The sequence below is a fragment of the Notechis scutatus genome, chromosome 1, assembly GCF_049901735.1.
Source record: "Notechis scutatus isolate UNSWTSFEM ecotype Mainland chromosome 1, rNotScu1.2, whole genome shotgun sequence".
Taxonomy (NCBI): domain Eukaryota; kingdom Metazoa; phylum Chordata; class Lepidosauria; order Squamata; family Elapidae; genus Notechis; species Notechis scutatus.
The window spans coordinates 317,256,173-317,278,470 of NC_142009.1; the positions used below are offsets into that span (position 1 = coordinate 317,256,173).

General features: G+C 38.7%; 1 protein-coding gene across 1 annotated transcript in view; it reads left to right on the plus strand.

Annotated features, from left to right (window-relative positions):
* The window catches only part of GCH1 (GTP cyclohydrolase 1), a 48,226-nt gene that overhangs the window by 16,784 nt on the left and 9,144 nt on the right, over window positions 1-22,298 (plus strand). Inside the window, exons 2-3 of the mRNA XM_026670239.2 lie at window positions 7,717-7,826; window positions 15,934-15,989. Of these exons, the coding sequence (XP_026526024.1) occupies window positions 7,717-7,826; window positions 15,934-15,989 (166 nt within the window). The remainder of the gene's footprint in view (window positions 1-7,716; window positions 7,827-15,933; window positions 15,990-22,298) is intronic.

The window sequence follows — 22,298 nt, forward strand, 5'->3', positions numbered from 1 at the left end:
TTTCCTAAAATGACTGTAATTAGCAGGAAAAACTCAAAAGGGGAGTGGCTTTAAGCTGTTCCAGCCTTAATCCTTTTATGTACATAACAATAACACAATAGAGATGGAAATTAGGATAGCAGGTAATCCTTCCTCCGTTCTGCATCATAAAGAATGGCAGGGGTGTATGATGCAGCTGACAATTAGAGATTGTGATTACAGAGCCAAATTTTGTTGCTTTTTATTTGTCACTCTTAGAAATACTGTTTTCACAGGTGCTGCAACTTGGACCTGTTGTCACTTATAGTATTTTGTTTTATTTAGTTTCCATGTTTATTCAATTGCAATGAAGAAATAATTTTGATACCAAGTCACTTATGATCCTATGTTATCTCTGAAAATTTTGTATTCGAAAAATCACTTCTTTTTGAAACCTCATTCCTTATTTTTGTATGGATATAAATTGTAAGTACTCTTCTGGATGTTGGAATACTTCGGAAATGCAAGATATTAATGCCTTAGTAAATGTCCTCTGCCATTATGAACAGGCAGGAAATTGACAGATGAGACTTCTGGTAGCATAGGAAAGGTGCATAGAAGTATTTTATTTCAAGTGATAACTTAGAAATATTGCAAATTTAATTCAACTTCTTGATGGGTGCGCTTTTTTTCCCTTGGGAGTTGCTGAGTGTAATACCAATGAAAAGATTACTTGCCATTGAGGAATATATTAATAAATCTTTATCCCATCTTTCATTCATGTTTAGAGATTGAGGGCTATTTACATGTTCTCACTTCCCCCTAACTTCTGTTATTATTGTACCAATATTGTCAAGTAGGTGAATGTGAAAATATATTGGCTGTGTACACTATTTTGCATTAGCACAATACTCAACTATTGTATCTTAAAGAGGAGTTAATACTATACAACATGAAACTAGGGCACAGTTATCCACAATAAAACCGGACTTGCATTAATGTGAAAAATAAGTTGGGGAACTGTAGACAGCAATCTTGAGTTTGGCTTAAGGTTCTTGAACCACAATTGGTTCAGAGATCTGTTCTTTCCATTGCAGCTTTCCCCAATTTGGTCCTTGTGAATTGCAATTTTCAGAGTTGTCAACCATGCTGCTAGGGATTTTTGTGGTCGCAGTATACATAGGGACTATTGCTCTGGAGAAGATTACGTAGTTTTGATATTTATTTGTTTGCTAAACTATTTTTATCTACTGGAGGGAAATACCAAATTGGTCAAGCCAACACACAGTCAAAATCCTAACCTTTGCTCAACAGTCTTGCCTTACACCAACTTCATAAGGCAGAAAGCAGATTTACTTTAAGCCACATTTACCCCCAGATCTTCCAAAGTTTGGAAATATGGGGCAACTCCTAAAATTTTCAGCAATGGCTATGCTTGTTTTGAATTCACAATCTGAAGGTTCCTCTAGGGTGGGAAAAGCTCCTTCAAACAGCAGTTGGGTTGGATTCACACACAGTAGACTTGATTCAAGTGGGGTGGAATAGCTTTGGCTCAGCCTGCTGTGGGGACCCAAACATTATCTTTTCATATTATGTGAAGTATGAATCATCAGATTAAGCCATAATATTTTTGGACATGGCCTACTATATGAACACAACAATTGCATTTTGTTAACTTTGAATTACCTGTTGAGTGAAAACAAGCCAATTTGATTCTGTTTTAATTCTCTGTCCCACAAACCCTCTTTGGCATACTAAGTACATTTCTTACTTCTATACTTTAAGCAGAGACAGTAAAAAGCATTATTAAGCAGTTCAGTCTTCTTTACAAAAATGTACTAATAGTGAAACAAAACAGGTACAAGTGAATGGATAGTACAGCTTTAACCCTAGGCCCTATGTACATAACACAGAGAAATAAAAACTAAATATGGACAGTAGGATGCCAGGCAAACCTTCATCTGTTCTCCTCCAGTAAAAAGTCATTTGGTAGATATGGATGATGTATTTTTCCAATGATCGCCTATGTGCTTAAAATCTTAGCCTGTTAATTGATGGGGCTGACTGACTCTAACAGTCAAGAGTTTTGTGGCACTTTAAAGACTAGTAAATTTAGTTCCTGAGCATTGGAATAGATTTGGTAGCCTTTAATTTACTACAGGTCTCTCTGTTCTTTAAAAAGTTCATGATTCTGTTTATTCTAGGAATGAAGTAAATTCTCAGTTGCTCAGAGACCATTAAATATGTCTTCTGTATTTTGTTGACCTGCCTTTTGAGTATCAAATCGACGGTGCTTTTGAGAGGTTGCCCAAGTGACATTAAAGCCATGCAAATAGTTTCTATAGCAACAGGCTCCCTTATCTCTGACGCAGTCTGTGTTTCCCTTCATTTAGGTTTTATCTTTTCTCTCTTTCTTTCTTGATGTGCGCCTTGTGTTTATCCAGCATCACTTCCCTTGACTACAAGTAATCATGTTCTACCACCAGCATCTTCTAAACCTTTCAACTCAAAAGGGCAGGCACCTGATATGATTACTGGGTGTGGAGATGCACATCCCTTTGGTTATGGGTTAAAAGAGATTGTGTCCATACAAAGATTTAAACTTGGATTAAACATTCAGCCAAGGACTTGTGACTCTTCAAAAAAGATTTTGTGTGGTTTAGGAGCAATCCGTTGACCTATTTTGTCACATATGCAAATTCTTATCCTTATCTATCAGACTTAGACATATGCATAAGTAAATCTCCTGTGAAATAAATTATACATTTGGATTGTAAAATAAATGATAAATGTAGCAATTAAAAGAAAATACTGAATCTGTGATAATTTGGTCAATCTTAAATTTATGTAAGATGAGCCCAATTTTCTTTAATGATAGTAGCAACAATATACAAAATGGTCATCTTCCTAGACCAACATCTGTTCAGATCATATTGGTAGAAATGGTAAAAGAAAATTAAGTAATCATGTAGAGATACAAATCTTGCCGCAGGAAAGTCAGCTTAATTCTGCAAAATAAATCCTGCCCTGCCAACTTCCTATTTTTTTTAGAGTGTCAGCTGTCACCTGGATAGAGAAGATCTCATTGATTATATAGACTTGGATTTTGTGTTCATTTAGTTCTTCCTCAAGGATCTTGAGTAAATATAATAGTTGTGGGATGAGGGAGTATATGAATTTGTATGGATTGCAATGTAATTAAAATAGAAAGCAATGCATAAATGGGCAATTTTATGGGAAATATGAAGTGAATTGGCTGAAAGCTGTGTATTTGGACCAGTGCTTTTTAAATTGTTCATACATGTTCTGGATTTAGGGATAAGCAGTAAACTAGGAATTTCTGTTCACAATACTAGGAAGGTGGTGATGTAGTGTACAATAGCTGTGAAAGAGATTTTTTGTGTTGAGGATTATTAGGAAATGAATTGAAAATAAAAATGCCAACACTGTAATGCCCTTTTATAAGTTTGAGAAGGTGCATTTGGAGTGCTATGTACAATTCTGTTCACCAGGTTTGAAAAAAATATAGAACAAATGAAGAAGAGGATTCAAACCTCAAAGGATTGAATGATTGAAACACCTTGTAAAAAAGGGGGGGAATATCAGTAGTGTGCCTCTTTAGTTTGGAAAATGACAATGGAGAGAAATTTTTCTTCCTTCCTTAAATCAAATGACCAGGGGCTCTTTGAGGCTCTCTAAAGGAGACCAAACTAACTCATCTTATTACTATGGAATTTATTACCAAAAGATGTGGAGATGGTTGCTAGTTTGGAGGGCTTTGAAATGCGGGTGGATAAATTAATGGAAGACTGATTCATCTAGAGTTTTAACCCTTTGATTCAATGTTATTTTGAGGTTGGGGACAGAATAATGGGACAAAGATATGTCACAGTCTCCTCCTTCAGCACACCAGAGGCATCTGCATGGCCATTGTGAAAAATAAATTGTTGGACTGGTCTTGTCCTGGCCAGCAGTGCTATATTTTTATGTTTTCTCTCAGTTAATCCTCACAAAAACTACTACATGAGGTAGGCTGGAGAGAGAATGACTAGCTCAAAGTTACCTAGAGAAGTTTGCAAGTAAGTAGGAAGTCGATATGGATCTCCTTAGAATAGGGCTGTCAAACTCGTGGCCCGCGGGCTAGATGCATCACGCACTGGCCATGCCCACACAGTTTAGCAAAGGGGAAAAAAGTCATGATACATCATGTGACGCCACCGTGACACCATGGGTTTGACACCCCTGCCTTAGAACAAGCTCATCATGAATATCTTAACTACCTATGCCACACAGCCAGGATACTACACATTTTTTGAAGTGGCGAATGCTGACATTTAGATCAACAGATCAAATATTCTGGATGAAGAGCTGAGGTGGCTCAGTGGTTAGAGTGCAGTACTGCAGGCTACTTCAGCTGACTGCTAGCTAAAGTTTGGCAGTTCAAATCTCACCAGGCTCAAAGTTGACTCAGCCTTCCATCCTTCTGAGGTCAGTAAAATGAGAACCCAGATTGTTGGGGGCAATATGCTGACTCTGTAAACTGCTTAGAGAGAGCTGTAAAACCACTATGAAGTGGTATATAAGTCTAAGTGCTATTGCTATTTGAAATATTTTTACTGGCTTTTTTTTTTACAATATATAGTAGATGAATGTCAGCTCCTTTTAAAATTTGGTATAGAGACTCATAGCAATGGTTAGTGGAACTGGTTCTCTTGACTTCTACTCAGAAGTGTAAAGCTAATTGAATTCAGTGGGATTAATGATCTGGAAAGTGTTATATAATTGTAGCATCTGTGATCCTATATATCAGCCTTCCCCCTACCAGATGCTGCATAAGTGGTGAACACCAATTTCCATAATCATCCAGCCAACATAGACAAGAAAATTGCCTGGATGTAATCAACTAGGAGTCAAACCTGATTTAAGGGGGTACTTACTATTTAGGGGCAAAATGTGTTACTATCTAGAACCTATGAAGCTTTTCCATAGCAGCCTCATTCTTGAAACAAAGCCTATGGCATGCCTAATGTATCCATTGCATGGACAACATTGTCCTTTCTTCATAGTTGAAAAAGGCATTTACAAACAACCTAGCAATATGACATTGCAGTGGGAATAAATAGATGAATACAGATTGCATTATTCTGGGAAGCAAATATAAAAATTAGTAGAGCTGCTTGGTTGGTTGGGTGAGCTAATCCAGATAATTCCTCCATGCACGTGTAATTGGAATAATAGATGCATATCCTGAACTAGATTTTTTTATCCCAAGAAACCAGATTATTGCTGGGTTGCATGCAACCCATGACTTGAATGGCATCTCTCCTGAGATTAATGGTTGCCTCACATTCTGTTGCCTGGGCTGAATTTAGGAGGATAACTTGTTAATACACAAGAGATTTGGGTGTAGGCATATGACTTATGGGAAGGGAAGTGCTGAAAAGCTAACTGAGTCACAGCTGCTCTTTTGAGCCTTTTTGTTAGAACAATATTTTATCTTTCCTCTCCCCCCACGCCCTCATCCCCTGTTTACATGCCTGGCTTCCTTAAGACCCTGTCAATGATGGACAGTACGTAACAAAACAGTAGTGTGCCTCTAAACTCTGGTTGTCAGAGATACCTGCGTCTGTCTGGCAGCACACAGGAAATTAAAACCACCCCTGATAGCATATCTCGCCTGGCCTAAAGGGCAGTTCATTGGTATATGTGTCTGTGTTCATAACTGGAAGGGATATATCTCAGCAAAAACTAGAAAAGGAAAAGTAGCTGGCATGGATGTTGATTTTGTTTATATTAGCTTTTTGGTCTGAAGATGAGAAGGAAACTTTTCATGGCATCAAATCCCTTGTCTTTATTCAGATCAATTCTTAAAAATATTTAGAAGTGTGGGGAAAAATGTAACATGAGATTAAATTATACTTTTATTTATAGCCTTCCCTTCTATTCCCTTTTCGTTTTCATCCCAACTGCTTTGGATGAATAAACTGGCAATATAACACAGGAAATATTTTATGTTTTATGACTATTGTATGCCCCAAAATGGAAAGCAAAAGTGATATCAAAATGTGATACCTACCACAGAAGAATGGTTGCAGAAGTTGATGGAGTTGGCTGAAATGGCAAAACTACTCTGATTAAGAAAAGAAAATAAGTACTTTTGTTTCCACATGGAAACTGCTTCTGAATTTGTGCTTGATGTGGAAAAGAATGTGTAATTTTGACTTTGGGTTTTATAGATTAGATTGATAGATTTTTATAGAAATGACTTGTTCATAATATTTTAGAAAAACAAAAAGCTAGGATTTGATGCTAATGCCTTATTTTACTGCAATAGAATCAAAAGTCAATGCTTCTTTTTCTTTTCTTTTCCTTATCTTTCCTCACTTCTCTTCCCCCTTTCCCTTCCCTCCTCATTGTTCTTTTATTTACTTTTGTGTTTTGTATTTTATAATACTTAATAACCTAATAAAAATGTTTGGGGGAAAAAGAAATATTTTATGTTATGACTGTCATATTAACTAGGTTTCCAGATTGCTGTTGTATCAATTTCCATAATAAACTTGTGAGATAGGCTATGATTGTTCAAATTTTAAATAGAGGAGAATGGATACAGAGATATCTTTACGTTATAGTCAACAAGATCCTTGCAAAGTTGAGTTCCAAACTTGATGATCCATATCTTAAATCTGGGTTTACTAAGCCATTAAGTTATTAGTTTGGACCAAATTAATTCTGTCATAACTTAACTTTAAATTGTGATTAACTGTGGTTTTCTTTGCACGTGGTTTGACCAGTTTGGCTACTATAAATTAAGTCTAGACATTTTTGAATTTGGGAACAAAAGCTGCAAATTCTGTAGAGTAAAGAGTAAATCTTGTGCCAGTTGGAAAAAGATTTCTGTTACAGAATTACTATGCATAGGATATGTATCATCATAAAGTTTTGCTCTTAAAAACAAATATAAATATAAAATGGCAAATTTATCCTATTAGATGCATTCAGTATTTCTTAAATATTTGTGCCTTTTTAATTTTCAGTGTTTCTGTATACATACAGACTTTTGTGGCGTCTTGAAACTGGATAAAGAGAGTAAGCCAATAAGTCAATAACATAACACTTGTTCATTTATTTATTGAGGAAAATGATCCAGAGCTACATATTTGTGACCGTATTTATGCAAAAATGTTGAATATTCAAAAAGGTTTACAAATTTAAGCAAGGCTGTAAAACTGTGTATACTTGTGTATGTCCCATCACAGTTTGGAGGTGGTAGTATTTTAAAGAAGCTGGTCAAAGGAAATGGAAATGGAGGAAACATAGTTAAATTTACAGATAAGACAATGTCTAGAATTTCTATGTGTAAAAGAACAAACCATCTTGCATCACCGGTATTAGTTTTTTTAAAAACAATAAGAAAACAATGGAAGAACATTTAAACGGCCCAGGATATTGTGTCACTGTTGCTCAAGTGTCATTGTGAATGAAAGAGCTTCAAAGCAGCTTTAAACAGTTGTTGGGGGTAAGAATGTCTAAGCAACACTTCAAAATTGCCCTGATTGGTTCTCAGTAATGTCACATTGTAATCTGGATAATGAATTTTACACTTTATGTTTTAATTTTGTTCGTTTCTCATGTTTAATGTACACCTCTTTGAAATTTATTTTTGGAAAGTGGTATAGCCTACACATTCAAAACAAAACAATGTAGAAGGAAAATGACAAGTAATAGGTGCATTATATATGCCTGTCTTGATTTCAGATGTACTCAATGATGCCATATTTGATGAAGACCATGATGAGATGGTGATTGTGAAGGATATTGATATGTTTTCAATGTGTGAACATCACCTGGTTCCATTTATTGGAAAGGTAAATCTTTAATTTATTTTTCTCCACTATAAAGTAGAATCAATAGGCCAATCATTGTTAAATACCTGATTGCATTACTATTACTATTAATCCTCCCATCCTTCCTTTCACCCATCTCCTCCCACTTATGACTGTATGACTGTAACCTTGTTGCTTGTATCGTAACAATTTTTATTGACTGTTTCATAGTATGATTGATTGCTTATTGTACCCTATGACTATCATTAAGTGTTGTACCTTATGATTCTTGATGAATGTATCTTTTATTTTATGTACACTGAGAGCATATGCACCAAGACAAATTCCTTGTGTGTCCAATCACACTTGGCCAATAAAGAATTCTGTTCTATTCTATTTGCAAAACTATGTCAGACAACTTTTGCAAATCATAAAAAATGTTATTAAAGGAAATACATATTGCATAGAGCAACCAAGCCAGATGTTAGGGCCATCAAACAAGGTATAAAATGCAAGATGGGCAAAATAAGCTCAACAACATCACAAGGTGGTGTTTCAAACTTGCAGCTTTTGGGGAGTCATGAATAGGCAACCCAGTCCATAATTTATTTGTTGCTATTCAATTTTTAAATGTTTCATTTATACTTATATGAAATATCTTTATTTGGTAAAGGAGCAGGTGTTCATGGCATTTCGTGCATCATCTCTCCAAATACCCTAATCAGTTATCAAAGCTCTGTACCCTGACTGAGATGACGTCAAAGGATTATTTACTACTCCATTCAGGCAGCAAAATGTTTTAAGCATATATACTACCCAATTTAATAAATAGAGAGTCCGCTTACAACCTTGAAAGGATATGTAATGGATATGTCCATTTATTGTGTCTGGGTTTTTGTGTAATAAGTGCAGATTGAGTGTTCTGTATTTTGGTCATTTTGATTGTATCCTGTGACTCAAAGAAGGGGGTGGCACAGCTGTTGGGAACAAAGGCTGAATTAATTAGTTAAAAAAATTGATGTCACTTTGTTTGCTCCTCTGGAACAGTCATTTTATAGATCATTACTCAGTGCTAATAGCTACACTCATCTTATCTCAATACCTGCACTTCTCATTCAACTTCGCATTTAACTGCCTGCCTGCCTGCCTATTCAGTGGAAGTGGGAAGAGTTAGCAATGCTGGGTTTCTTGTGTTCTTTCAACAAGTAAAAATAAAGTAGAATTGAAGCTGGAAGAATCACATTGTGTTGTGGCACTAAAATAATGACAATTTCAATCATGTTTAATTTCTTAATAAAGAAATGTACGTTGGCCATAAAAAATAATTCCAAACTGATGGAACGATACTTTTATTGAGCTGATTGAAATGGGAATGAGAACTGCTTATGGCTGGAAGATCTTAAAATGGATGGGTGGATTTTTTTATTTTTCAAATTTTGGCTTACATGTTCCTAGCAAAGCCAGCCCATAATCATTTACCATTTTAATTTGCCTATTATACATTTAGTTAAAATAAGCAAACATGTGAATCATGTAGCAAAATAAATGTTACAACAAAACTTTACATCATGATACTAAAGCAGCTTTTAGTAGATGATGTAATGTGTGCGTAAGCAAGGAAATACCAGCTTATGAAAGTAAGTTTTCAGGTTGTATTTCAAAACCATCAGAGATTATGAAAGACTAATCAATGGGGAGAGAATTCATTGGCATTGGATCTGGTACAACTCAGATGGTCCTAGATGATTCCAGCTCACCCTTAGTTGAAGAGTACAACTCCCAGTTAGTCAGAAACGTTACAAGAAGTATTTTGAAACGGAGCCAGGATGATTTTATTTTCTTCCTGGGAAGACACTCCATAGAAGCCAGGCCAGCAGGCAAGGCATGCTGCTGCTGAAATGTGTTCAGTGATGCCATTGTGCAAATGCTGACCTTATATGTTTGTGTCCTTTATTTGTTTGTTTGTTTGTTTGTTTGATTATGTAAATTAGGTCCTTGGTACTCTCTGGCTGTTTTTTTTGCAGATGTTTCATTATCAAACTAAATAACATCGTCAGTGCTAGTAGCAAGTGTGATTTGCTCTTATTTTATGTACTAGTAGTTGCTGTAGTAAATAAAATGGGAACAAACTCCCACTTCCTACTAACACTGATTACCTAGTATGGTAATAAAGCATCTGCATGAAAACAACCAATCTCAGAGAGGACCAAGGCCCCTAACAGTTCAAATATGAGCTACAGATAGTCTCTTCTATTGATTAGATAATTTGCAGTATTTCCATGGAATCATTATGCATCTATTGCTATTTGCTTATTCTTCCCACACCCATCTTGATACTTATGATGGCACTGTTTTCTGGCCTCACTGTAACTTCCAATGTCCTTCAGAAGCATACTTCGCACAAAAGTGCTTTACAATAATGTCAACTATAATCCAAGAGCTTGGATTATAGAGGCCTATCGAAGCAGGGGCAAAGCTGGTAAATTAAACACCCCTCACCACCACTCTTACTTGAGCACTCAGAGGGAATGTAGGGTTGACCAGCAGCCCAGTTATGTGCCTGGTCTTTTAGGGGAGTGCAAACCTATTCAGTACAGGCAAAAATCTTTGTGATCAGTCACCAGCAACACTGGCCAGCAATCTTTGAAAAGTAAGTTCAGTGACATGGGAGTGCCTTAGTTAAGAGGTGTATTGTGTAACAAAACAAGAAGAGATAGTGCCATAAATGAATGGGTGCTGAATGAATATTCAATGAATGGATTGAATACAAAAGTAGTGACAAATACAAAAATATATTGAATGAATTTGATCACAAAATTTGATCACATTTTTATATAAAAAAGTGAATTTGCTGAGAGGAAAGAAAAGACCATAGTAGGATGGAACTGATGGAAACCTGAATAAGAGCAAAGTGAGAAATTTAAAGAACAAAAGGAAATATTGATAGTCCTTGCTTAACAATAGTAATTAGTAATTAGGACCAGCAACTCCACACTAAGTGACAAGGTTGTTAAGCGTAATGTCATGTGACCATACTGACTTACAACTGCAGTTGTGCTTTGGGTCAGTTTGGGTATTGGGTGGATCCCAGGCAATCGCAGTTTCCAGAGTTTACATGATCACAATTTGTACCTTTCGTTGTCTTCCCTGTTGACTTTGCTTGTCATAAGCCTGCAGCGAAGGTCACAAAAGACAATCATATGACTTGGGACCATCATAATTGCGAGTGCCCGAATCACGAGAACATGAACGCAGGGGTGTTACAACAGCCACAACTACAAGGAGCAGTTATAAGTCTTCTTGTTCAGCACTGGCATAACTTCAAAGTGGTCGCTAAACCAGGATTACCGTATATGAATGCGGATATGGAGTGTGATGGAAACAAGAATGTTTTGTGAGTCTGGAAGTATGAGACTAGAGAAGTAGTTAATGATGCTGATATAAATTTAGATTTCCTTCCCTCTTTTAGCTTCTTTTTCTTAAGAACTTCTTAATCTTTTTTCTGTAATTTGCATAATGTGGTTTATGACTAAAAGTATTAGATTGGTACGTATAGGAAATGTTGTGGAATGCAAGCTTTTGAATTTCATATAATCTTTGTCAGAGAAACTGACTAGGAAAAAAAGAAGGGGGAACGAAAAATGTAATTGATGTCAGACTGAAGTTTATAGTACATTATATATAATGTTATACATTATATATAATGTAGAGTACATTATTAGAAGGGAGTCCTTTCAAACATGCAAACTGAATCTTATCTGTCCAGAATAATGTTATGTGCTATGTTATGTTATATATTATGTTATATAAGATGTCATGTTATTGTTATGTTATGTCATTTTTTGTGTTATGTTCTGTTATACTGGGCTAGGGGCTGTCCTAAAATTTCCTGAAAAGAAGAAATACCAATAAATGTATTGCTTCTATACATTTTGGATATACTGATAAGTTCATTTTAATTTAATTCAGGTTTATAAAGACCTGAAATGTCAGAAAGTTGATAAAAGAGAAACAAAGTGGATTGAAATCAGACTCCAACTTGCTTGTTGGACTCTATAGGTTTTTAGTGAATGAGTAGGACATGCTGGGGTCAAGGCTATCTTACCTCAACAACAAACCCTCCAAGCACAATGTTCACCTTCTTTAGCAAGAGCCCTGTCAGTTTCCTTCTTGCTTCGATCACCCTGCACGAGCCAGTATTTCTCTCCTAATAGTTTCTGACATTTCATTTCAATGCCCTTCATGTAATACCCCTGACGGCATGCCTTGTGGGCAGAGATCTCTGTATTAAATTTGATCATCACAGACATAAGCTTTGACTTCTTCTGGGTCACAAGAGACCCATTTGAAAATGCCCTTGGCCTATTCAGCACAGTAAGAACAATTTTTCTACTTACCTTTATTTTCTTCATTTCCCCTCTCCATTCCTTTCAAAGGGAACATTTTCATATCCATGTAGCCTAGCTAGACGGAATTCTGAATGCTGATACTGTCTGATCGAATTGACTCAGAGTCGCTTCTCCACTTATTGCTAAAAATACTGATTAAAAAGTATGGAGCTTTAAACCAGGAGAAGCTAGTTGTTAAATGGTCAAAGGTCACCTTGGGTGGAACAGTGATGGATCAGGCTTTTTGGAGGAGAGTTTTATTTTAAAATTTATGCTTGGTTTATTTTACAGTTTCCTCTATAGTTTTGGTGGACTTCCAACCTTATGCCAGGAAACCATGTTTCATTTCTTTATAATTATAATCAGAAAGGATTTCAACAAGGAGTAGCTCCGGCAAAGTTTAGTTTAGAAGCTAAACAGGGCTGGAACTGGTTAATCTGTGGAAGGGAAATTACTAGGGTAATTTGATTCCTAGGTACCAGGAGTCAAGCTCAAAAGTTAAGAGTTAGAAAATTTTGAAGGCTGGTTGCAAAGGGACTTTTGAAAGCGCAATATAGTTCAAGACCTCAGGATATTTGTCACTGACTTGAACTGATGTTGCCCTTTCTCTGTGCATTGTATTTCATAAGATCTTTAGTGTATACTGTTCTCTCCCAATTTGTCCTTTTTTTTTTTTTTTTTTTGCTAAACAACTAATGACTTCTATGGCGTGCTAGACAGTGATTTTTTTTTTAAATAAAGTTTTATTTGGGTTTTCACACATACAAAATACAAGTAAAACATATTTTTTGAAAATAGCATGGTCCCGGGTTGAACTTCTTTATACAGACACAAAGCTCAATTTCATGCTCCTTTTTGTGTTCTATTCCATATCTTATACTATTCTACATTTTCTATATAGTTTTTCCCCTCTTTTAATTTTCTCAATTTTATTTTGATTATCTCATCTCAATTCAAATCATTATATTTATACTTTTGTCTGTTCTGTTTCAATTTCATATTATCTTTTCTCATTAAACAAGCTTTCTCCTGTAGTTACTAATTGGAGTATGAGACCTTTATATCTTTTAATTACATCCATTCAACTCTTATTTAAACTTCAATATATACCTTAAGGTTATGGCCTTCAATATAATACATAATACATAACTTCCAATCGAATTCTGCTTGGTACATTCTTATAATACACACTATATTCTTGAAAAAAAAAGATTATAAATATATGTAATTATAAACCCTCATTCCATTCCAATTCAGTTCTATCATTAATAATCATTAAAATCTTAACATCTTTAACACTTCTTTTCAATTAAATATCATACTTCCTTAAAGACACATATCACTCTAGGTGTAGGGACAGTGTAAAATATTAACACATGATAAATAATGGAACAATTAAAAATAATAGCACAGAGTTTTCTCTATCTCTCTCTCCCTTCCTATTTCTTTTTCTTTCTCTTTCTTTGTCTCTTTCTGTCTTTTTCTCCCTTCCTTTCTCTCTCTCTCTCTCTCTCTTTCTCACACACACCCCCCTGTCAGCCTTCATTCCCTCTCACTCCAGGCACCTTACTCACAAGGGGAAGTGAATCCAGCATTAGAGAAGTTCTGCAGGTAAACGGACTTGCATTTGAAGCTCCTGCAAACTTCCCCATGGCTGGATTTCCCCCCCCTCCCCCAGCGTTCTTTCCCTCTCGCTCCAGGCACTTTACTCACAAGGGGAAGCAATACTTCTAGTGTCCATGAAGAATCCAGCCTTGGAACAGTTTTGCAGGTTAACGGACTGCTGCTCCTCCCACAGTCATGTGTTTTCAAGTGGTTGCTTGAAAATGCGTGGCTAGGGTGGGGGAGCAGTCCTCCTTTAAACTGGGGCAGCGAGCATCGGGTGGGCGGGGCAAGCGAGTGAGTGGAAACTGGGCGACCGGGTTGGGGGCGTGGTCAGCTAGATGTTGCTACCGGTTCAGCGACCCACGCCAAATTCTTGCTACCGGTTCGCCCAAGTAAGTGCAAACCAGCTGAATAGCACCTCTGGTTATCTCTGAAATCCTTTGTAGCCAGATGGTGTTCTGACCCAACCGGGTTCCCAAAGAGCAAACACAGACAAAGGCAGCAGCCTCCACCTTTTAAGGTTTAATAACGAATTCTGTTCTGATGGCTGCTTTCCACTAATTAGCTCCAACAAGAAAGAGCCTTGCCAAGTTGTTTGTCAAGGCTCCCAAAAACCCAGAGATAATAACTAATTTACAAAATTCTCCAAACACGAATTAAGATGTCCACCAGTTGAGTTTAAGAGCCTCTTTGCTGTCTGTAAAAAACGCTTTTCCAAACCTGGCTTTTATCCTCTTGAGGGAGGGGCCATTACCTTGCATCCTTACTCCGAGTCGCCTGTGCTGCTGTAACTGTTCTTTCCTCCGAGTAATCCTTCATGCTGCACTTGGCACAGGCTCCTCGGGAATCTCCTTGTCACTGCTTCCAGCCCCCACAATCTCTGAAGGCAGCAGTCCACTCCCCGATGGTCCTGGCCCCTCATCAGAGTCATCGCTCTCCTCAGCCATCTGCACCTGCTGCCTTCAGGTGTGTTGTGCTAACCACAACAGATGGGAGGAATCATTAGCCTTGCCCCTAAGCCAGGGGTCCCCAACCACCGGTCCGCGGACCGTTACCGTCCGTGGAACAAGTCCTACCGGGCCGCTGGCTTGCTGGGCGCCACCATCTTTTTGATGAAAAAGTGCTTCCGGTGAGCTTTCGGTGAAATCACCGGCCCTATCAAAATGGCGGCTCGTGGTAGAAAGCTCACCGGAAGCACTTTTTCATCAAAAAGATGGCGGCGCCCAGCTAATGCCATAAAAAGGTTGGGGCTGCGCCATAAAAAGGTTGGGGATCACTGCCCTAAGCCACTGATGAGCATCATTTGTTATCCAGGGCTTCAGGATCAAAGGGTCACATCATATAGCAGATAGGGCAAAAGCAATAGAATTAGGGCCACAGCCAAAAATGAATAAGGCCGCCCATTTTCCTCGTTTTGGCATACTCTTCTTCTTTCTCTCTTACTTAAGTCATCTTTTTTCCTTGGTTGCTGAGCAGTGGAACAGATTGTTTTTGTTAGAAGACTAAACAGAGGCCAAAGGTTGCAGGTAGCTATAAGGTCAGAAGCTACCCACTTCTCCCTTCAGTGATCTCTTTGCTTCATTTATTGTTTCTGAGATTGTTTGCCTTCTGCATTTCCCATCTTTGCATCCTTGTCTTTATCAGATTTGCTAAAAAGTCCATAAATATAATGAACTACTAAAGAAAGCATTTTTTCCCTGGGCTACCAGCTCAGACGCGCCACATTTAGTCATGTGATAGGAAATGTATAGTACTGTATCCCGCTTATTTTTGATTTAGCAGATTTTCAAATTGATCTCAAGCTAGGAAATATTTCCATACTTGCATTGCTATTTTTAGGACTTACGTAGTCACTCTTGGCTTTTTCAATAAGCTTAATAAATACTAAACTGTGAAATATTTCTGATTGCATCTTCTATTCTTTACAGGAAAGAAAGGAAAAAAGTGGGAAGTGAGTTCACAAGCATGTTGGATTTTTCTTTATCCTTGACCTTTTAAAACTTACGCGACTGCATGCATGTTTGCTCCACTCACTCACCAGTTTTTAAAAAGCTACTTTCTGGGTCATGTATGACATGGCATGGGTGCACATGCATGAATCTCCCAGGTCAATAAGTCCTGAACTTTGTTTAATGACTTGTTCTCCTTCTGCCTAGGTGCATATAGGTTATCTTCCCAACAAACAAGTCCTTGGGCTCAGCAAGCTTGCAAGGTAAGAAAAACAAATACTTAAAGTAATGTGACTTATTTAACTGCAGGTAACCAAAGTAAAACTAGTATGAAAGCACTGGGCTAGAGCAGTGATCCCCAACCTTTCTTATGCCGCGGCCCGGTATCCCCAACCTTTTTTATGGCGTGGCCCGGTACCGGCATTAGCTGGCGCCGCCATCTTTTGATGAAAAAGTGCTTCCGGTGACCTCACGGAAGCACTTTCATCAAAAGATAAGCGGCGCCGTCGGTGAGCTTTTCTGGGTAAATGGCTTTCTACCGGAAAAGCTCACGAGCTAGCGCCGCCATCTTTTTATGAAAAAGTGCTTCCGGTGAGCTTTCTCCGGAAAAGCTCACCGGAAGCACTTTTCATCAAAAAGATGGCGGCGCCTAGCAAACCAGCGGCCCGGTAGGACTTGTTCCACGGACCGGTGGTTCTCCCTGGGCTAGAGAACGGGAGGTGGTGAGTTCTAATTCTGCCTTAGGCACACAGCTAGCTGGGTGATTTTGGTACAGTTTTTTTTTTTAACCCTAAGGTAAAGGTAATGGCAACAGCAACTCACTTCCAACAATGTTGCCGAGAAAAGAGCATGGTTTGCTCATATAGTCACCAGGAGTCTAAACCAGGGGTCTTCAAACTTGACAGTTTTAAGACTTGTGGACTTCAACTCCCAGAATTCCTCCTCCAGTCATGTTAGCTCAGGAACTCTGGGAGCTGAAGTCCACAAGTCTTAAACTTGCCAAGTTTGAAGACCCTTGGTCTAAACTGACTTGAAGGAGATAAAGATATAGAGACAGAGGTAGAGATAAAGTAAAGGAAATGATTCCCAGATTCAACTATATGCAAAATGTTGAGCTATTTAATTCAGTTGTTCTTTAGGTTCCAGTAAGCTAGTCACACTAGAAGAGAGGGGGAAGGGTCATAATGTAAAAGAGAGTGAGGGGAGTTGGTGTTGCTGAAGATGATTGATAGAGATGTTAAAAAAACAAATCAAATTGGGTTCTGGGGAAGTGAAGAGCTATAATTGTGGGGATTTTAGATTTCAGCTCTATTAGAATTATGAATTGAGGGCCAGTATCTTTTCAGGGCCTCACATGGGAAAGCCCAAGCCTCATGTTTGATTCCCAAGATTGATAATAGGTGGATCCATTGCTGTTTTACCCTGGAGAGGAAGAATCCCCTCACCACAGATAGAAGCTTTAGGGGAAGAGGACTGGTCCCCTAGGCAGAAAATATTTGGTTAGTGCCTAGTTCAGTGGTGGCTAACCTTTTTGAGCTCCTGTGCCAAAAATTGCGCGTGTTGCTTGCATGCTCGTACTCGCATGCCAGCACCCAGAAGGCAATGCATGCCCCCCCCCGCCCCCTATGCTTGTGTGCACAATCCCGACCCACCACCACCCCCTTACCTGCACTACGCCTCACAGCTCATTTTCGGCGGGTTTGAAACCTTTTTCGGCCTCCCAGAGGCTTGAGGAAGGCTTCTGCAGGCCGAAAAGTAGCCCCGTTTCATCACTTCTGGTATTTTCAGAAAAGCAGGAAGTGACAAAACGGGGCTAGTTTTCGGCCTGCAAAAGCCTGCAGAAGCCTTCCTCAAGCCTCTGGGAGGCCTCAAACCCACCAAAAATCAGTTGTCAGGCGCATGCATGCGCAGTGAGGTAAGTTTGCCTGCAGCTTGCATGCTGGCAGAAATGGCTCTGTGTGCCTCTTGTGGCATGTGTGCCATAGGTTCGCCATCATGGGCCTAGTTGAATAAGAAGCCTTGGGTAGAGAAGTAGTAAATAAGAATAATTTTATTCTTAAACTCCTTTGGGTCTTGGTTCCATTTAATTTTGCAATATGCCCCCAATATGCTATGTGATATTGATGTGTTTTCAAGCCAATGGTGATCTACTTCTGCCTTACACATAAAAATCATCTGAGTGATTTTGGTCCACTTACAATGATTTCATATCAGAGCGGGTTCACATATGAGGTGTACCAGAGCCTTGCTTTATGAAAATCCTTGGGAGAGTGACTTGTTTAATGCCTTGGAAATGGTAGACATAGAGCTTTAACCTGTCAATCCAAGATCTGATGTTTAACTTTGTCTGTGGTAAGCAGCTCCAGCTTATCTAGTTTGGTAATGAGATGTCTGCAAGGAAGCCACCAAGCTCAGAGAACACTAAGGACCCCACCGTCCAAGTATATTGGTCCAGATATCTAATATGGAGCTAAGCTAACCACACCTTCTTCACCTCCTTGCTAAATATGTCATGATTAACTCAAGCAGGAAGAATTCTAATCAAAAACATTCTCCATGATTGATTATCAGTTTATAAAAATAAGAAACTACTTTATGCCAATTCATACTCCCTAGTCCAATGTTGTTAACACTGAATTACAGAAATTCTTGGGCATTTCAGAGATGATTTTAGCTTCTCTGTTTAGACGGGTTGTTTATAAAAGTAGGTGGTCAGATTTAAGATGGGAGTTAAAAATAATTCTTACAGAAGAATTCAAGATCATGTTTCTTAGCATCAGATGATAAGCAGGGAAGGCATTTTTTTGAAATATTAAATCCTCCATTCACAGTGTAGTCTGACAAAATCTGTTTTTTCTCTACTATGACCTTCTGTTTTAATTGTCTCAGTTAAATTTGACCTTATATGCTTCATGGTATCCTGCAGGGATCAAGAACTATACAAGCATAAGCAGTTATGATTCAGTTTTTTGGAAGTATTTATCTGTCTCATAAATATCATGTAGCTTGGAGGCAAAACTACATTTTAATTGGAAGAATGGCCATTTTACTGGAAAATTAACTTCCCTAATGTACTTAACTACAAGACCTATTTTATTCCCATAACTACGATAGATGGGTTGAGAGGGAGTGATTGGTTCAAGGTTACACAGTGAGGTTTTGTGGCTGAAAATAAACTACAATTGGGTCTCTTTGCTCCTAGTCCAACACCTTAACCACAACTCCACACTGGTGCGTGTCTAAATGACAAGTTGCAGACCCACCATTGTGGAGTGAGAAGATTGTATACCAGGGGTGGTATTCTACTGGTTTGGCCCGGTTTGGCTGAACCAGTAGCTCTGAGGATCATCTGTGAGTAACCAGTTGATCCGATGATCAGCTGCTGGGTCTGCCCGCTGGCCCCGGCTCTATTCTGACCTTTATTTCCTGGGTTTGAAGCTCAGCTGCTTTGTGTGGCACAGTGATTGCCGCACATCAGCTGTTTAACACACAGGAGAGTGCAGGATTGCAAGAGAAAGGTCTGTAGAAAACCTCTGCGGAAGCGAAAGCGCACCCACCGAGTCTACAGAACCGGTGGTAAAAAAAAAATTCGAATCTCACTACTGTTGTATACCTATAGTAGATGGGTGATCAAGGAGCGAATAGGAACCTGTTTGTTACCATACAATTGCAGGAAACTTGGCAAGGGATTTTGCAGTTCCTTTTTGATGGTTGTGCATCTCCCATCTCCTCTGGTAAAGAGGCAGATTTCTTTTACAGAAGAAAAAGCGGCAGATTTAAGGACAATCTCAGATTCCTTTTTCTCCCTGCATAGAAAGGCCATTCTACAAAAGGCTAATCAATCTTATTTTTCCCCTATCCTTGCACACAAACATTTGGCATTAATAAGAAAAACAGAGGTCTCCCCATGACCCCCTCATAATCCCATCTATTTTGAACCCTGATTTAATGTTCAAGTCAGATTAAGAATAATTCTATTATTTTATTGAACTAAGACTTGCTGGCAGGAGAGAATGCATACAAACTCTAAGTAAAGGGATGGATTTCCACCACACTCATAGTTAGATTAAAATGAGGTTGGATATAGTTTGTGACCCTGGGATTATAGCCATTGTCACACGTTGAATAAACCAGACTAGCAAGCCAAGCCATAATGTGGTTTGTCTGGGCAATAATATGCTATGTGATTACAGGAACTGTATTTTATTAGCCCAGATTTAGGGTTTAAGACAGGGGTGTCAAACTCGAGGACTGCGCAGGGTGTTTATATCTGGCCCAGGGACCAACCTGAAAAGGACTGGCCCCAGTGCCTCTGCCAACAAAAACAGATCTTGTGGGGGCTGCAGGCAGCCTCTCGAGCTCCGTTTTTGCTGGCAGAGGGCTGCAGGAAGCCGTTGCAGCCAAAAAACGCAGCTGGGGAGCTCGTTTTTGCTGGCAGAGCGGTTGGGCCACCACAGGCGCCACCAACATGAGTGACGTCAAGCTGGCCACACCCACCCTGGCCACACACATCCCCGCCCCCCCAAGGTCAAACATAACCCTGATGCTGCCCTCAATGAAATTGAGTTTGACACCCCTGGTTTAGGATGTTGTATGCACTCTTGTCACTGGGGTGGTAATTGTGAAATAGACTGAAAGTGCGTTGGATATATATGTACTTTGCAGTTCATGTAGGTCAGCAGCATGTTTCCATCCTGAACTTTGCCTTCTCCTCTTGCACAGACTAGCAGAAGGAGGAGGGCACCCAGGGAACAAGACGGGCTCTTAGTGGGCACCAGCCTGCTAAACCTGGATAGTTTCCTCTCCCCCACGACTTGCTCTTTGATTGAGGAAATGGGAATGAAAAGAGTAAAGGTGATACTAGGAGTGGGAAAATGGGCAGCACATTCTACCGAGCCTTTATAAGAACGATGCAGGTTTATTTATATTGATTTATTTCTCTTATCCAATTTGCGTGACACCAATTTCATTTTTAATCAGGGATGTCCCATCCGCAGAGTGAAACTGTAGAGCTCACAAAAGCATGTGAAACGAACTAAGTACCCCGCTCTGAAGGACTAATGTTTGGTGGTTTTTAAAGCTTCCAGCAAACTAAAGTGCAGTTGTACAGCAATGACAACAGCAATCATAATAATTAATAATTATTAAATTTATATGCTGCCTGATTCAGAGTGACTCTGGGCAGTTTACAAATTTGTGAAACATTTTAGAGGCATATGCAATTGCATATGGAGAAAAGGGATATGTGTAGACAAACATGTTATCAGGAAAAGAAATTCCCCTCTGATTTTTCCCCCCTCTATCAGTTGCTTTTGGAATCTGTTTTGGAAATTCTTTCCAAGCAAAGAAGACTATAGTCATTGTCCATCTGTATCTTCCTTGGTAGAATGGTATCAACTGTTGGGAATCCCCCCCAAAAAACATGAATAGGGGTTCTTAGATCACACTGTGGTTATATAATATAGAAAGAAGGAGCTACATTTATCACCCTATTGTTAAGATGATCTTGGACCATATTGGTTAATCCAACCAAGCTGCCTATAGATAATTCTTATCTTATGTCGACAATTGGGAACGGAATCTCCATCATTAAGCAATAAGGTTTTAAGTGACTTGCATCTGATTTTACAATCCCTTTTTTTGCCACCGTTTTTAAGCAAATCATACAGTTGTTAAATAAATCCAGCTTACCCCCATTGACTTTGCTTGTTGGTAGCCCCTGGGAAGGTTGGAAGTGGCGATCATGTGACCCCAGAATGTTGCAGCCATTGTAAATTTTGAATTTTGATCATGTGATCTGTTGGAGAACTGCTTCTTCTCACATCAATGGAAACCTTCTGGCATTGTGACATTTGTGATTTGCTTGCCTCACATCTATTGACTTACACAAGGGCTGCTTGTGTAATAATTGGCGTCTTTTATCTGCCTGCGTTAGTAAATGTTGAAAATATTACATGGTGCCTCATCCATCTTAATTTGTTTTTTATCTGGGGGAATTTATTTGAAATCTGTTATCAGCCTTCTGTTTTGGATGGCATTGGCAGGACAAATCAATGGATTAGTATTGCTAGGGTGGCCGCCCCAATTATCTCTAAATTGTAGCAGCAGACTAAGGACTTTAATGTTGATTTGTCATTCCCATCTGATGATTTTCTTTCTGTCTGCGAATCACGGCAAGCCTTGTTTTCTTCCCCTGTTTACCAATCAATACATTGCTCAAGTTAATGATAAAGGAAATTGAATCTCTGTGAGGAGCCGCTTCTTATCTTGTATCAGTTGGAGGAGGCTAGGCATTTGCATATAGAGAAAATTTGTATATATTCTGTTGCCAAAAAAGTAGAAACTTTATCTCTAAACCAAGAAGTTAAGATCTGAGTACAATTTGCATTTAGAAGCCATTGCTTTGATCTTATTAGCAATATATCTTACCAAACTGAGAAAAACAGTGCTGGAAAAATCTTGCACCTTGTGCTCAGCCTGCAGTCCAGGGGTTGTGACCCATTGATAGGCAATTTTGTTAACTTTTGTTAATATAATTTGGACTAAACACTCTTGGAATTGAGAACTGTCTT